The sequence below is a fragment of the Bombina bombina genome, chromosome 4 (assembly GCF_027579735.1).
Source record: "Bombina bombina isolate aBomBom1 chromosome 4, aBomBom1.pri, whole genome shotgun sequence".
In the NCBI taxonomy this organism is placed as follows: domain Eukaryota; kingdom Metazoa; phylum Chordata; class Amphibia; order Anura; family Bombinatoridae; genus Bombina; species Bombina bombina.
Genome location: NC_069502.1, coordinates 833,324,830 through 833,343,011, shown reverse-complemented (window position 1 = coordinate 833,343,011; position 18,182 = coordinate 833,324,830). Strand labels below are relative to the sequence as shown.

The window sequence follows — 18,182 nt, the reverse complement described above, 5'->3', positions numbered from 1 at the left end:
AGCGTTGCTCATGTTTATATGGAATGACTTGGACTTTTGCACAGTATATGACTCCCAGAAAAAATAGTCCGCCTGCCATCCCCAAGAAACTAACCTGAACAAGAACTTTCAACGACTGTTTGAGATCTCTTATGTGAGAGCAGGAGTGGGATAGCTTAACACAGTTTAGATGTTATACCCAGCGCCAGTGAGTAATACTACTTTAGCTCCTATATGCAAGATCTCTTGACCGGATCTTATAAAATGACAGAAAAATTGTGGCTAAAAGGAGCGCTGAGAAAACCTAATATAGGAGTCTCTGCTAAGTAGAGTCAAAGAGGATTTATCTTTTTAAAAAATGTACATGTTTATTATAACAAAAATTTAAAAGCAATGATATTAGGCATTAGTCGAATATTCAAACCTCAGAGTTATATCTGGTTTACAAGAAATAAATCACAAGATCTGGTAAACATAGAAGGTACTAGTGAAAAATAAATATATATATATATATATATATATATATATATATATAATGAAAAAGTAAAAAATTGAAAAATAAAATAAAAATATAAATATATATTGGGTGCAATTGCTCCAAAAAATGTGTGTATTATAAAAATCAGTGAAAATAATCAGTGAAAAAAAATCAAAGATATCAAAGTTGTAAAAATAGGTGTACACCTTTAAAAGTCTTAATGTCAAAATTCCTTGTGGGTGATATTTGTGAAAAAATGTGGAAATTGTGAAAGTTATATATATGGTGTGAAAAAGTTAATTAAGAATAATCCCTTGTTGTAGAAATCCTAAAACTCTTCTAGATGATGGTATATATCCAATTATATCCTTTTTGGGATGTTGTTGGTGGTAATTAGCTCCTAATGTTCCTAGTGTTCCATTAGTTGAATTGAGTCTTCAAAATGTCTTCATTATCCTAAGTAAAGATAAAAATATATAGTGCAATATTGCTAATAAAATGTGGCTAAAATGGTAAAGAACTCACCAGATAGGGACCTGAGCCGTAAATACCAGTGTAATAGTCTACGCGTTTCAATCCTACTGGATCTTTCTCAAGACTGGTATGGCTCTGTATAATCCCTTGTCTTAAATAGGCTATTTGGTCCCAAAAGAAAAACCGCCCAAAAAAATTGCGCCAAAAAAATGCGCTATTTCCATTTGTATCCCTTAACGTTAGTATGCTGATCCGGATGTTCTTATTAACCGGATTTGGGCTATTAACTTCCTGTCCTTCTATCTATTGTCCTCTGTTGTATCTCGTAATCGGAACTGATTGCTCTGAGGACCGAAATCGGAAGTGGCGTTCTACGTATGACGTCACTTCCGGAGTTTCGTTTTCATTCCGTAACAATTGGAGGGAAGAATCCCTATAGCGGTATGGTGGCTCAAGTCCTTTATCGGGAGTACAATTACCTTACAAGATATAGCCACAGATTACTGAATGACAATCTAATTATTATAATTTAAAGTATATGGATGCTGCTACGAATTCCCTTAAACACACTAATGCTCCTGTATGTTAAAACAAAAACCATACCTTAAGGAAATCATACCTTAAGGAAATATTAAAACCAATTTGCTGATGTTAAAAGCACACATTTGGCAGATGTAGAAAATATACATTTATCAGATTTTAAAACACACACTCTTGCCAAATATTAAAAAGGATATCAGAATGAAATTGCGATGTATCCATTAAGACCATTATATAAAAGGTACATCTTGCAAAAACATTATAACAATGATTTAAAATTAAAATATTGAATATAAAATATTAGCAAATAATTACATGTTAAAAAAAATCATTTAAATTTTTTAATTCCAATAAACCATTATCTAAAATTAATATAGAAAATTTGTACATACACTAAGCGTACTATAATGTTTATTGAAGCCACATGTGATGTTTGACTGAATTAAAAATTATAAATTATATTGATAATAGAATTAAAATTACTGATGTCGCCTGAAGGACGCTATAAAATTTCTATTATCTGTTAGACGATACTGGAGTGATCAGTCCATAGAGAGATCCTTATTATTAGAAAGTCCCAAAAAATTTAAAAGATTATGAAAAATCTAAAAACTTCTTAAAACCTTGTAAATTGTCGTAAAAGAGAGTGTTAATAAACAGGGAGATATTATAAAATAAAAATTGAAGTTAAAATCAGACTTAAAAGTTGGAATTGGAGATGTAAAACAAGGTTATGGCTACTCTTATAATAAATGTAAAATTTCTGTATTGCCATTAAAACCTTTGAGGAATACGCAATCTAAGTTGAAAATCCATTTGGACTCTTCTCTCAAGAGTGACTTTTCGAAATCCCCTCCTCTCCAATTCTTTCTAATTTTGCTTATTCCCATATATCTAAGAGTTTTGTTGGAACTATCGTGGACTTCTTTAAAATGTTTATATAGGGGAAAATCTTCCTTTTTCCATTTAATCTGTAGCAGGTGTTCTCTTATCCTGTCTTTGAGTTTCCTGGAGGTTTGACCTATATATTGAAGTCCACATCCACACTCTATTAGATATATAATACTTGTGTATAGGGCAGTCACATCACATGTGGCTAAAATATAGTTATCTCCCCATTCAAGGTCATTCATTATATTGAGGACCTCAGTAGAATCCCTAAGATAGGAAGGGAGATCTTTAATGTACTTTTGAAGTTTCTTATCGATATACTCCGATAAATTACAGGTAATTGAACCAATGCCCGATATTATGGGTCTCCCCGGAGGGTTTGTTTGGCTTTTATGAATTTTGGGCAAATAGAATACAGGTATTCTGGGATGATTTGTCCTGATATACCTGTATTCTTGTTGATTCAATATTCCTTTACTCTTAGCGGACGTAAGCATACTATCCAAATCTTTTTTAAAAGATTCTGTAGGATCTTTTGTCAATACCTTGTATGTATCAGAGTCACCTAGGATTCTATTTGACTCCTTTTTATAGTCCTCCTTATCCAAAATTATGATCCCTCCCCCTTTATCGGCTGGTTTGATTATAATGTTTTTATTTCTCTCCAAATTTACAATAGTATCCAATTGTGTTTTGTTCAAATTATGATGAAATTTTTTAAGAGATGTATTGTTTAGTTTCTTTATCTCATTGCAGACTATATTCTCGAATGTCTCAATATGGGGCCCTTTATGTGTGATGGGAAAAAAAAGTCGACTTTGGTTTTAAAGTCGTGTATGCCGATCTGTCTTGACTGGGTGCTAGTATTTTAATATTCCCTGGTGGATTGTTAGATCTTTCTAACACTGTTTTACAGAAAAAACTTTTAAGGTGAGTTTTCGTACTAGCAGTTTTACATGGGTATATGTCTGGAACTTATCGAGGCCTCTAGATGGAGCATAGGATAGACCTAGAGATAAGACTTCAATGTCTCTAGGATCGAGATTGACTCTACTCAGATTGTATATCCCTTTGTGTTTAGGATCTGATTTACTGGTGGACGGTAGTGTAGTGGACTCAATTTTTAATAGGTCCTTTTTTGTTAATTCTTCCTTTCCCTTTTTGTGTTGTATTTTTAATCCTGCTCTTCTACCCCTGTGGTTTTTCTTTTTGTGATTGGGCTTTCTTCTATGTCCTGTGTTCGATTTTTCCTTTTAGATTGTTTGTTTCTGTCTACTGGGGCCAAGTTTCCTTCCCCTAAAAAATGATTTTCATTCTGAACTTCCATATTGCCAGATATGTTTTTGGTCACTTGTTTTGGGGTTGTTAGGGTGGACTTATGTGTACTCTCCTCATGTCTCAGGGGTTCAAACCTATTGCTAGTTGGTACTTGGGTGTCTTCCCAGTAATTCCTCGCACCTATATAGTGTGTATTCTGTTGGTGCAATCTCTCATTTTGCTCATTAAACTGTACTTTAGGATATGTGTTCCTATAGTTTTGTCTGTAATGATATTCCTGTGTATAGTTCCCTTTTCCTTCATAGGATGGAAATCTAGTCTGGAACCTGTTGTCCCACCCTGGTGGTGATCTATTACTAGATCTCTCTTCCCTCATGTACTGTCTTGGGGACCTACTTCTAATGTATTCTTCTCTTTTTGGGTACCAGGGAGATCTAGTTCCATAGTGTTCATATCTGAACTGGTTCCCAGGACTTTGGTATTGGTTATAATAACCTGTTTGGGGTCTGTTTGATGGGGATTTGTAATGCGAGTTTTGTGTCTGATCCCACCTTTGTTGACGTCCCCTATTACCATCTCTCATGTGGTTTCTAAAATTGGGATGATCTTTAAACGTATCTATCCCTTGGTTCTTGGTAATACCTTTCATTATTATTCATATTATCATTGTAATTTTGACGATAATTCTCATTATAGACCCACTGTCTGTGTGAATTTTTATTATTATTTCTCTTTGAGGCCACCGTTGTCCACTCAGTTCCTGTGTTTATAGTCACAACTTCCTCTGTTTTTTTGTTATTGGTGTTTGTGTCTAACTCGGATTCGGCACTGTTCTGTGTTGCTATATTAAGGTCTCTGTGAATTTTCTTGGTTTTCTTTGAGATAATCTCATCTTTAATTTTCTTAATTCTAGAGCATAGTTGCTCTTGTTTAGTCTTAAATATATTGAGGTCGTTAATGTGCTCCATCTTTATTTCCTCTTCTTTTATATTTTTGTCTAAATATTTTAACAGATAGGTTCGATAATCTATAATGATTTGCATAAAAGTGTGTGAAATTTCTTTGGTGGCAGTAGTCCACCTCTCAGAAAAGACTTGGTGTTCAATGTTAAATGAACAATTTTTCTGTACAATTAATCCCCTAGGGATAATATTCAACTACAAGCATTTTCTTAGATAAGATATTTCAGCAGTGTACTTGGTTTCTGAAATCAATAATTATTGTACAGAAAAATTGTTCATTTAACATTGAACACCAAGTCTTTTCTGAGAGGTGGACTACTGCCACCAAAGAAATTTCACACACTTTTATGCAAATCATTATGGATTATCGAACCTATCTGTTAAAATATTTAGACAAAAATATAAAAGAAGAGGAAATAAAGATGGAGCACTTTAACAACCTCAATATATTTAAGACTAAACAAGAGCAACTATGCTCTAGAATTAAGAAAATTAAAGATGAGATTATCTCAAAGAAAACCAAGAAAATTCATAGAGACCTTAATATAGCAACACAGAACAGTGCCGAATCCGAGTTAGACACAAACACCAATAACGAAAAACCAGAGGAAGTTGTGACTATAAACACAGGAACTGAGTGGACAACGGTGGCCTCAAAGAGAAATAATAATAAAAATTCACACAGACAGTGGGTCTATAATGAGAATTATCGTCAAAATTACAATGATAATATGAATAACAATTTTAGAAACCACATGAGAGATGGTAATAGGGGAAGTCAACAAAGGTGGGATCAGACACAAAACTCGCATTACAAATCCCCATCAAACAGACCCCAAACAGGTTATTATAACCAATACCAAAGTCCTGGGAACCAGTTCAGATATGAACACTATAGAACTAGATCTCCCTGGTACCCAAAAAGAGAAGAATACATTAGAAGTAGGTCCCCAAGACAGTACATGAGGGAAGAGAGATCGAGTAATAGATCACCACCAAGGTGGGACAACAGGTTCCAGACTAGATTTCCATCCTATGAAGGAAAAGGGAACTATACACAGGAATATCATTACAGACAAAACTATAGGAACACATATCCTAAAGTACAGTTTAAAGAGCAAAATGAGAGATTGCACCAACAGAATACACACTATATAGGTGCGAGGAATTACTGGGAAGACACCCAAGTACCAACTAGCAATAGGTTTGAACCCCTGAGACATGAGGAGAGTACACATAAGTCCACCCTAACAACCCCAAAACAAGTGACCAAAAACATATCTGGCAATATGGAAGTTCAGAATGAAAATCATTTTTTAGGGGAAGGAAACTTGGCCCCAGTAGACAGAAACAAACAATCGAAAAGGAAAAAATCGAACACAGGACATAGAAGAAAGCCCAATCACAAAAAGAAAAACCACAGGGGTAGAAGAGCAGGATTAAAAATACAACAAAAAAAGGGAAAGGAAGAATTAAAAAAAAAAAGGACCTATTAAAAATTGAGTCCACTACACTACCGTCCACCAGCAAATCAGATCCTAAACACAAAGGGATATACAATCTGAGTAGAGTCAATCTCGATCCTAGAGACATTGAAGTCTTATCTCTAGGTCTATCCTATGCTCCATCCAGAGGCCTCGATAAGTTCCAGACATATACCCATGTAAAACAGCTAGTACGAAAACTCACCTTAAAACGTTTTTTCTGTAAAACAGCGTTAGAAAGATCTAACAATCCACCAGGGAATATTAAAATACCAGCACCCAGTCAAGACAGATCGGCATACACGACTTTAAACCCAAAGTCGACTTTTTTTCCCATCACACATAAAGTGCCCCATATTGAGACATTCGAGAATATAGTCTGCAATGAGATAAAGAAACTAAACAATACATCTCTTAAAAAAATTTCATCATAATTTGAACAAAACACAATTGGATACTATTGTAAATTTGGAGAGAAATAAAAACATTATAATCAAACCAGCCGATAAAGGGGGAGGGATCATAATTTTGGATAAGGAGGACTATAAAAAGGAGTCAAATAGAATCCTAGGTGACTCTGATACATACAAGGTATTAACAAAAGATCCTACAGAATCTTTTAAAAAAAGATTTGGATAGTATGCTTACGTCCGCTAAGAGTAAAGGAATATTGAATCAACAAGAATACAGGTATATCAGGACAAATCATCCCAGAATACCTGTATTCTATTATTTGCCCAAAATTCATAAAAGCCAAACAAACCCTCCGGGGAGACCCATAATATCGGGCATTGGTTCAATTACCTGTAATTTATCGGAGTATATCGATAAGAAACTTCAAAAGTACGTTAAAGATCTCCCTTCCTATCTTAGGGATTCTACTGAGGTCCTCAATATAATGAATGACCTTGAATGGGGAGATAACTATATTTTAGCCACATGTGATGTGACTGCCCTATACACAAGTATTCCACACAATTTGGGTATAGAGGCTGTCAATTATTTTTTAGAAAAAGATGGAGTAAGACCATATCAAAGAGCATTCATTTTAGATAGCATCCAATTCATTTTAACGCATAACTATTTTTACGATGGAGGAAAATTCTACAACCAAATTTGCGGTACTGCCATGGGGACCAGGTTTGCGCCTAGTTATGCAAATCTGTATATGGGTAAATGGGAGAACCTTTTTTTGGGAATCGTGCCCAGCAGGCGCAGACCTGGTCCTCTTTAAAAGGTATATAGACGACATCTTAATAGTGTGGAAGGGGAGTATTGAAGATTTGGAACACACTATATATGTAATGAATAAAAATACCGCAAATTTAAGATTTACTTACGAACTAAGTAAGAAGAATATCCACTTTTTAGACTTAGACATATATGTTGAGAAAGGCAAGATATCTACCTCAACATATTTCAAGGAAGTGGATTGTTGCAACTATATTCATCAAACAAGTTGCCACCTCCAGAGATGGAAGACCAACATTCCTAAAGGTCAAATGATGAGGATAAGAAAGAATTGCTCAGACGTCAAGAAATGGAGGGAACAGTCAAAGATTATAAAGAAGAGATTCCTTGAAAGGGGGTATGAAGAGGATAATATAGATAAAACCATAGAAGAAATCGAGAACATGGACGGGAAACCGTTGTTACAATATAAACAACAGAAAACACGTGAAGAGACTACAGGATTGGAAGTACCGTTCATAACCGAATACAGTGAGAATCGATTCCTAATCGAAAACATCATAAGAAAAAATTGGCACTATTTGAAGGAGGACAACATCATCGGAAAAGACCTGAACGAAACACCCAGGTTTATTTACAGGAAGACAAGAAATTTGAAAAACATTCTTGCACCAAGTGTTCCAAAGAATCCGAATAATAGAAGAAACAACATTTTAGGTCAACAACTAAAAGGTTTTTTTCCATGCCACGTATGCAAAGCGTGTAAACATGGTAGAAAAACAAGGACTTTTAAATCTAAAATAACAGGAGAGGTTTTTAACATAAGAGATATGATCAAATGCCAAGACAGTGGCATTATATATCTAATAGAGTGTGGATGTGGACTTCAATATATAGGTCAAACCTCCAAGAAACTCAAAGACAGGATAAGAGAACACCTGCTACAGATTAAATGGAAAAAGGAAGATTTTCCCCGATATAAACATTTTAAAGAAGTCCACGATAGTTCCAACAAAACTCTTAGATATATGGGAATAAGCAAAATTAGAAAGAATTGGAGAGGAGGGGATTTCGAAAAGTCACTCTTGAGAGAAGAGTCCAAATGGATTTTCAACTTAGATTGCGTATTCCTCAAAGGTTTTAATGGCAATACAGAAATTTTACATTTATTATAAGAGTAGCCATAACCTTGTTTTACATCTCCAATTCCAACTTTTAAGTCTGATTTTAACTTCAATTTTTATTTTATAATATCTCCCTGTTTATTAACACTCTCTTTTACGACAATTTACAAGGTTTTAAGAAGTTTTTAGATTTTTCATAATCTTTTAAATTTTTTGGGACTTTCTAATAATAAGGATCTCTCTATGGACTGATCACTCCAGTATCGTCTAACAGATAATAGAAATTTTATAGCGTCCTTCAGGCGACATCAGTAATTTTAATTCTATTATCAATATAATTTATAATTTTTAATTCAGTCAAACATCACATGTGGCTTCAATAAACATTATAGTACGCTAAGTGTATGTACACATTTTCTATATTAATTTTAGATAATGGTTTATTGGAATTAAAAATTTTAAATGATTTTTTTAACATGTAATTATTTGCTAATATTTTATATTCAATATTTTAATTTTAAATCATTGTTATAATGTTTTTGCAAGATGTACCTTTATATAATGGTCTTAATGGATACATCGCAATTTCATTCTGATATCCTTTTTAATATTTGGCAAGAGTGTGTGTTTTAAAATCTGATAAATGTATATTTTCTACATCTGCCAAATGTGTGCTTTTAACATCAGCAAATTGGTTTTAATATTTCCTTAAGGTATGGTTTTTGTTTTAACATACAGGAGCATTAGTGTGTTTAAGGGAATTCGTAGCAGCATCCATATACTTTAAATTATAATAATTAGATTGTCATTCAGTAATCTGTGGCTATATCTTGTAAGGTAATTGTACTCCCGATAAAGGACTTGAGCCACCATCCCGCTATAGGGATTCTTCCCTCCAATTGTTACGGAATGAAAACGAAACTCCGGAAGTGACGTCATACTTAGAACGCCACTTCCGGTTTCGGTCCTCAGAGCAATCAGTTCCGATTACGAGATACAACAGAGGACAATAGATAGAAGGACAGGAAGTTAATAGCCCAAATCCGGTTAATAAGAACATCCGGATCAGCATACTAACGTTAAGGGATACAAATGGAAATAGCGCATTTTTTTGGCGCAATTTTTTTGGCGGTTTTTCTTTTGGGACCAAATAGCCTATTTAAGACAAGGGATTATACAGAGCCATACCAGTCTTGAGAAAGATCCAGTAGGATTGAAACGCGTAGACTATTACACTGGTATTTACGGCTCAGGTCCCTATCTGGTGAGTTCTTTACCATTTTAGCCACATTTTATTAGCAATATTGCACTATATATTTTTATCTTTACTTAGGATAATGAAGACATTTTGAAGACTCATTTCAACTAATGGAACACTAGGAACATTAGGAGCTAATTACCACCAACAACATTCCAAAAAGGATATAATTGGATATATACCATCATCTAGAAGAGTTTTAGGATTTCTACAACAAGGGATTATTCTTAATTAACTTTTTCACACCATATATATAACTTTCACAATTTCCACATTTTTTCACAAATATCACCCACAAGGAATTTGACATTAAGACTTTTAAAGGTGTACACCTATTTTTACAACTTTGATATCTTTGATTTTTTTCACTCATTTTTTTCACTCATTTTTATAATACACACATTTTTTGGAGCAATTGCACCCAATATATATTTATATTTTTATTTTATTTTTTACTTTTTTCATTTTTATATATATATTTTTTTGTTTTTTTATTTTTTTCACTAGTACCTTCTATGTTTACCAAATCTTGTGATTTATTTCTTGTAAACCAGATATAACTCTGAGGTTTGAATATTCGACTAATGCCTAATATCATTGCTTTTAAATATTTTTTATAATAAACATGTACATTTTTTAAAAAGATAAATCCTCTTTGACTCTACTTAGCAGAGACTCCTATATTAGGTTTTCTCAGCGCTCCCATATGTTACTCAAGAAACCATTTAATTTTTAGTTTAATGAGTATAAATATCCAGTTATCCTTGCACTTTTATATTTCTATGTGTTATTGCTGGCTGCCTGACATATATGCCTTTTAGAGCTCTGTTAATTTTCTTAGAAGTATTGTTCGATTATAGAACCAATAGATTAGCACTAATAACTCAGCATAAACTAATGTATGTTGAGCCGCTAGCGTCTGGGGCAGCAAGATAATCCTTCTTACACTAAGTCTGTGGGTGCTAATATGTTTGTAAGAGCTCTGAGAATAATTATTGCCTGTGTGGTAGACCGGCTCACAACTTGATGTTTTGGAAGAAGCTTAGTTGTAGGGTCAGCAATGCTTTCTCATAATATAATTATTACCCTAGCGCTTACCTTGCAGCAGTTTACTACTTTAGGGTAATTGTAATACATTTAACTCAATTAATCTCTATAGCTTGATGAGCCACATCCCCATTTCTCCAATATCTCACCCTATCTTATACTGTTTTATAGGTCATTGAGATAATGCTATTCTGATAGTTATTCTATCTGCATAATTTACACCCTCTAAGTGCTTAATTACTTAATGATATGTATAGGGATGTCCTAGTTATATAAACTTCTGTATTGGAGAGATATTGTTACCTGCTACTATATGTCTACTTACGACAGCCACTGTGATGCCAAATGCAACTCTTAATATCTTCAATGTTAACACGTGGTGCCTAGTATTGTTTTTAAACGCCAGAATCTCTAACTCCTTAATGTAGCATTATTTACCCTAACGGAGTGCAAGTATATAAGGACTGCTTATTATAAGGCTTCACAACATCATTAGGAGACTCCTATACATGAACATGGTACGTATAAAATAGCTTTCAATATGTATTTGAGAGATTCCAATAGGTTTATCCTGCTTTAGGGGACATGGCCTCACCAAACAGTATCTCTCTAATCCAGAATTCTGTTAATCAAGGTGCTTATTCCTAAATAGTTTAATGCAGTCAGCTCGTGCGCAACTAAGTTTTTCTATACCAGTTCATTGTCCTCCCGTATATATATTTAGTTAAAGCAGCCAGGTCCTCGCACACTGTAGTAAGGTCTGGGTAAGGTAAAGAAATGAGCCGGTGACCTAAAGAAGCTTTTTATTTCTCAAGCAAGAAGTATCGGCTCATTTCTTTACCTTACCCAGACCTTACTACAGTGCGCGAGGACCTGGCTGCTTTAATTTCATTTTACCTTGGGGAAGAGGTGAGGTTCCCTGCATATCCTATGCACCTGTTCAGACCGGAACCATTTCCTTTGCTGTAGCTCCCGTGGGGAGCGCTGAGCAGGAGACACAGAGCAACGCTGCAGAAGCAACGGAGACACAGCGCATCACACCGGGTTAGTGAAACTGCAAATTTACGGAAGCGCTTACCTTAAGGAATTGTACAACGTATATATATTTAGAGCTTCCGTCTTTATACTCAGTGGAACACCCAAAAACCAAAGCCATAATTAATTTAGGTTCTTTATTTTTCATTATATAGTTACTGCTGTATTATCTCATCCCCCCCCCCCCCATTGACTAAGATTTTCCTTAAAACAGAGACAATACTCTTTATCATTTAGTCTTTATTCACCCAATATGGTGAATATCTCAGGGGTATTAATCTGCTAAATTGTATCAATCATATTTTATATCTAAAACATTATAATAGATGTTATATATTTTATAGTAAAACTTGTATCTCTCAGTTAAAGGGACAGTCAACACCAGAATTTTTGTTGTTTTAAAAGATAGATAATCCCTTAATTACCAATTCCCCAGTTTTGCATAACCAACACAGTTATAATTATACATGTTATACGTCTGTAATTACCTTGTATCTAAGCCTCAGCAGACTGCCCCCTTATTTCAGTTCTTTTGACAGACTTGCATTTTAGCCAATCAGAGCTGTCTCCATGGTAAATTCACGTGCATGAGCTCAATGTTATCTATATGAAACATGTGAACTAATGCCCTCTAGTGGTGAAAAACTATCAAAATGCATTTAGATTAGAGGTGGCCTTCAAGGTCTAAGAAATTAGCATATGAACCTCCTCGGTTTAGTTTTCAACTAAGAATACCAAGAGAACAAAGTAAAATTGGTGATAAAAGTAAATTGGAAAGTTGTTTAAAATTACATCCCCTATTTAAAACATGAAAGTTTTTTCAGGACTTGACTGTCCTTTTAAGATAATGTTATTACTCTAAGTTGTCCAGACTAAAGCATCACTCTACTAGGCAGTATATCTGGATAGAGGTACTACGTATCCTTCTATAAAAAATAAAAAATCTAAGGTATCAATGCAAGACCTGAAATGTATATATGAGTGACTTACTAGCATTATTATATACCATGTTTATGCCATACCTCCGGTACTCTTTCTGGGGAATTTAATCTTGAGGTTGCTCATGTATCTTATTCTTATTTTATTTTTTTCTCTTCTTTTTAATTTCTACATCAGTTTGTCATCATATTGTGAGAATAATATTCAGGATGTAATGCTATGAATATTGTATGGATAAATACCTTAATAAAAAACTTTGATTATGAAAATTGGTGTATACTGTCTTAAATGGATATGAAACAATTTATATATATTTAAATGTATTCAATTAAGAACAAAACAAAGCATCTGTTTTGTACTTAAACATTTACATATATAAAATTAATATACAAATTGATTTAACAGTAATTCCTCTTGACCCTTTAACTATGTGTTTATTATTTTTGTTGGGTATACAACTAGTTTATAATCAGACAGCTCATTAGATCACACATGACAGATTCACTGTAGATTTATTCTGTGTCACTCACGTCAGTAGTGTTTGTGCACTTCCTCAGTGAGATATTTATTACTACACAGCGTTACCTGAGTTCTCATTTCCTGGGGTCTCCTTAGTCCTTAGTGCTTGGTGAGTCTCCATCATGACGTCCTTGTAAAGCTCCTTGTGTCCCTCTATATACTCCCACTCCTCCATAGAGAAATACACAGCAACATCATCACACTTTATAGGCACCTGAAACACACACAACTCATTCAGCGCTGACACAGGGACTGGTTCCGTCACACACTTTTACTGACAGAGCCAGGATAATGTTACTGAGAATATACAGAGACACAGACAGAAGGCAGGAAATACACACAGGGTCAGATGGGTCAGTAAAGGGAGTCACTGTGTATAAGTCACATTCCCCAGCATTACTCACCTCTCCGCTCAGCTGTTGAACGCTGCTGTGGGAGAGCCTCTTCTTCACAATGGTGTATTCCTATAATATGTATGAGAAAGATCATCAGACTCCATTTGCCTGGACTAACAAGTTCTTGCTTACTTCTCTCGATCATCACAAAACATATAAATAAATAAAATATAAATGGATAATTTTGTGGGACCTCTATGATAAAAGCTGCTGAAGACTGAGGACATGAGATCAAGAAAATTTACATTGCTAGAACATTTTTAGAGGGTGTGATGGGGGGGGGGCAAAATGTTGAGCCCTTGATTGATAGGAGGTTCCTTCGGTGCTGTGGTAACTTCGGTAAGTTTTTGCAATAGAGGACATGTAGTAGGGCTTTTTATGAGTGGGTTTTTTCTTTATGGTGGGAGGGGTCTTGGATGGTAGGATTAGTATATTTTTTTCTGCGGGGAGAGGATTTGTGTTGGAGGGTTGTGCAGGTGAGTGAGCTTAAATGGACAATGTACTTGATTTTTTTTTTTTTATTATTTAAAAAGATAGATTACGCCTTTACTACCCATTCCTGATCTTTGCATAACTAACAATGTATATGACACTTTATAACCACTAAACCTTCAAATCTCTGCCTGTTTCTAAGTGACTGCAGGTCACTGCTTATCTCAGTGGTTTTTATTAGCTTTTCACAGCAAGACAGTGCTAGTCCATGCATGCCATATAGATAAACATTGTGCTCACTCCTGTGGAGTTATGTCTGAACCAGCACTAGTGGTTGAAAATGCAAGTTTGTAAAAAGCACTGAGATAAGGGGCAGTCTGCAGAGGCTTAGATACAGGTAATAATAAAGCAAAAAAGTATATTTGTATAATAGTGATAGTTATGCAAAACTGGTGAATCTTTTTAAACAATAGCAATTTTCAAAGTAGAATGTCCCTTTAATTTAGTGTTAGTGAGATGGTCTGGTTAAACAGAAGTTAGGGTTAGTGAGATGGTCTGGGTGAGATGAAGTTAGGATTAGTGAGATGAAGTTAGGATTAGTGAGATGGTCTGGGTGAGATGAAGTTAGGATTAGTGAGATGGTCTGGGTGAGATGAAGTTAGGGTTAGTGTGATGGTCTGGGTGGGATGAAGTTAGGCTTAGTTAGATGGTCTGGGTGGGATGAAGTTAGGCTTAGTGAGATGGTCTGGGTGAGATGAAGTTAGGGTTAGTAAAATGGTCTGGGTGAGATGAAGTTAGGATTAGTGAGATGGTCTGGGTAAAAACATAATTTATGTAAGAACTTACCTGATAAATTCATTTCTTTCATATTAGCAAGAGTCCATGAGCTAGTGACGTATGGGATATACATTCCTACCAGGAGGGGCAAAGTTTCCCAAACCTCAAAATGCCTATAAATACACCCCTCACCACACCCACAATTCAGTTTAACGAATAGCCAAGAAGTGGGGTGATAAAAAAGTGCGAAAGCATATAAAATAAGGAATTGGAATAATTGTGCTTTATACAAAAATCATAACCACCCCAAAAAAAGGGCGGGCCTCATGGACTCTTGCTAATATGAAAGAAATGAATTTATCAGGTAAGTTCTTACATAAATTATGTTTTCTTTCATGTAATTAGCAAGAGTCCATGAGCTAGTGACGTATGGGATAATGATTACCCAAGATGTGGATCTTTCCACGCAAGAGTCACTAGAGAGGGAGGGATAAAATAAAGACAGCCAATTCCTGCTGAAAATAATCCACACCCAAAATAAAGTTTAATGAAAAACATAAGCAGAAGATTCAAACTGAAACCGCTGCCTGAAGTACTTTTCTACCAAAAACTGCTTCAGAAGAAGAAAATACATCAAAATGGTAGAATTTAGTAAAAGTATGCAAAGAGGACCAAGTTGCTGCTTTGCAAATCTGATCAATCGAAGCTTCATTCCTAAACGCCCAGGAAGTAGAAACTGACCTAGTAGAATGAGCTGTAATCCTTTGAGGCGGAGATTTACCCGACTCAACATAGGCAAGATGAATTAAAGATTTCAACCAAGATGCCAAAGAAATGGCAGAAGCTTTCTGGCCTTTTCTAGAACCAGAAAAGATAACAAATAAACTAGAAGTCTTTCGGAAAGACTTAGTAGCTTCAACATAATATTTCAAAGCTCTAACAACATCCAAAGAATGCAATGATTTCTCCTTAGAATTCTTAGGATTAGGACATAATGAAGGAACCACAATTTCCCTACTAATGTTGTTAGAATTCACAACTTTAGGTAAAAATTCAAAAGAAGTTCGCAACACTGCCTTATCCTGATGAAAAATCAGAAAAGGAGACTCACAAGAAAGAGCAGATAATTCAGAAACTCTTCTGGCAGAAGAGATTGCCAAAAGGAACAAAACTTTCCAAGAAAGTAATTTAATGTCCAATGAATGCATAGGTTCAAACGGAGGAGCTTGAAGAGCCCCCAGAACCAAATTCAAACTCCAAGGAGGAGAAATTGACTTAATGACAGGTTTTATACGAACCAAAGCTTGTACAAAACAATGAATATCAGGAAGATTAGCAATCTTTCTGTGAAAAAGAACAGAAAGAGCAGAGATTTGTCCTTTCAAAGAACTTGCGGATAAACCTTTATCTAAACCATACTGAAGAAACTGTAAAATTCTCGGAATTCTAAAAGAATGCCAAGAAAAATGATGAGAAAGACACCAAGCAATATAAGTCTTCCAGACTCTATAATATATCTCTCTGGATACAGATTTACGAGCCTGTAACATAGTAGTAATCACAGAGTCAGAGAAACCTCTTTGACCAAGAATCAAGCGTTCAATCTCCATACCTTTAAATTTAAGGATTTGAGATCCTGATGGAAAAAAGGACCTTGCGACAGAAGGTCTGGTCGTAGCGGAAGAGTCCACGGATGGCAAGAGGCCATCCGGACAAGATCCGCATACCAAAACCTGTGAGGCCATGCCGGAGCTACCAGCAGAACAAACGAGCATTCTTTCAGAATCTTGGAGATTACTCTTGGAAGAAGAACTAGAGGCGGAAAGATATAAGCAGGATGATACTTCCAAGGAAGTGATAATGCATCCACTGCTTCCGCCTGAGGATCCCGGGATCTGGACAGATACCTGGGAAGTTTCTTGTTTAGATGAGACGCCATCAGATCTATTTCTGGAAGCTCCCACATTTGAACAATCTGAAGAAATACCTCTGGGTGAAGAGACCATTCGCCCGGATGCAACGTTTGGCGACTGAGATAATCCGCTTCCCAATTGTCTATACCTGGGATATGAACCGCAGAGATTAGACAGGAGCTGGATTCCGCCCAACCAGAATTCGAGATACTTCTTTCATAGCCAGAGGACTGTGAGTCCCTCCTTGATGATTGATGTATGCCACAGTAGTGACATTGTCTGTCTGAAAACAAATGAACGATTCTCTCTTCAGAAGAGGCCAAGACTGAAGAGCTCTGAAAATTGCACGGAGTTCCAAAATATTGATCGGTAATCTCACCTCCTGAGATTCCCAAACTCCTTGTGCCGTCAGAGATCCCCACACAGCTCCCCAACCTGTGAGACTTGCATCTGTTGAAATTACAGACCAGGTCGGAAGCACAAAAGAAGCCCCCTGAATTAAACGATGGTGATCTGTCCACCACGTTATAGAGTGTCGTACAATCGGTTTTAAAGATATTAATTGAGATATCTTTGTGTAATCCTTGCACCATTGATTCAGCATACAGAGCTGAAGAGGTCGCATGTGAAAACGAGGAAAGGGGATCGCGTCCGATGCAGCAGTCATAAGACCTAGAATTTCCATGCATAAGGCTACCGAAGGGAATGATTGTGACTGAAGGTTTCGACAAGCTGAAATCAATTTTAGACGTCTCTTGTCTGTTAAAGACAGAGTCATGGACACTGAATCTATCTGGAAACCCAGAAAGGTTACCCTTGTCTGAGGAATCAATGAGCTTTTTGGTGAATTGATCCTCCAACCATGATCTTGAAAAAACAACACAAGTCGATTCGTATGAGATTCTGCTAAATGTAAAGACTGAGCAAGTACCAAGATATCGTCCAAATAAGGAAATACCACAATACCCTGTTCTCTGATTACAGACAGAAGGGCACCGAGAACCTTTGAAAAAATTCTTGGAGCTGTAGCTAGGCCAAACGGCAGAGCCACAAACTGGTAATGCTTGTCCAGAAAAGAGAATCTCAGGAACTGATAATGATCTGGATGAATCGGAATATGCAGATATGCATCCTGTAAATCTATTGTGGACATAAAATGCCCTTGCTGAACAAAAGGCAAGATAGTCCTTACAGTTACCATTTTGAACGTTGGTATCCTTACATAACGATTCAATATTTTTAGATCCAGAACTGGTCTGAAGGAATTCTCCTTCTTTGGTACAATGAAGAGATTTGAATAAAACCCCATCCCCTGTTCCAGAACTGGAACTGGCATAATTACTCCAGCCAACTCTAGATCTGAAACACAATTCAGAAATGCTTGAGCTTTCACTGGATTTACTGGGACACGGGAAAGAAAAAATCTCTTTGCAGGAGGTCTCATCTTGAAACCAATTCTGTACCCT

General features: G+C 35.7%; 1 protein-coding gene across 1 annotated transcript in view; it reads right to left on the bottom strand.

The window, feature by feature from the left end:
- The window catches only part of LOC128657946 (oocyte zinc finger protein XlCOF7.1-like), a 198,719-nt gene that overhangs the window by 169,316 nt on the left and 11,221 nt on the right, over positions 1–18,182 (bottom strand). The window contains exons 4-5 of the mRNA XM_053712371.1: positions 13,604–13,663; positions 13,266–13,413 (exon numbers count right to left, since the gene is read on the bottom strand). Coding sequence (XP_053568346.1) covers positions 13,266–13,413; positions 13,604–13,663 — 208 coding nt within the window. The remainder of the gene's footprint in view (positions 1–13,265; positions 13,414–13,603; positions 13,664–18,182) is intronic.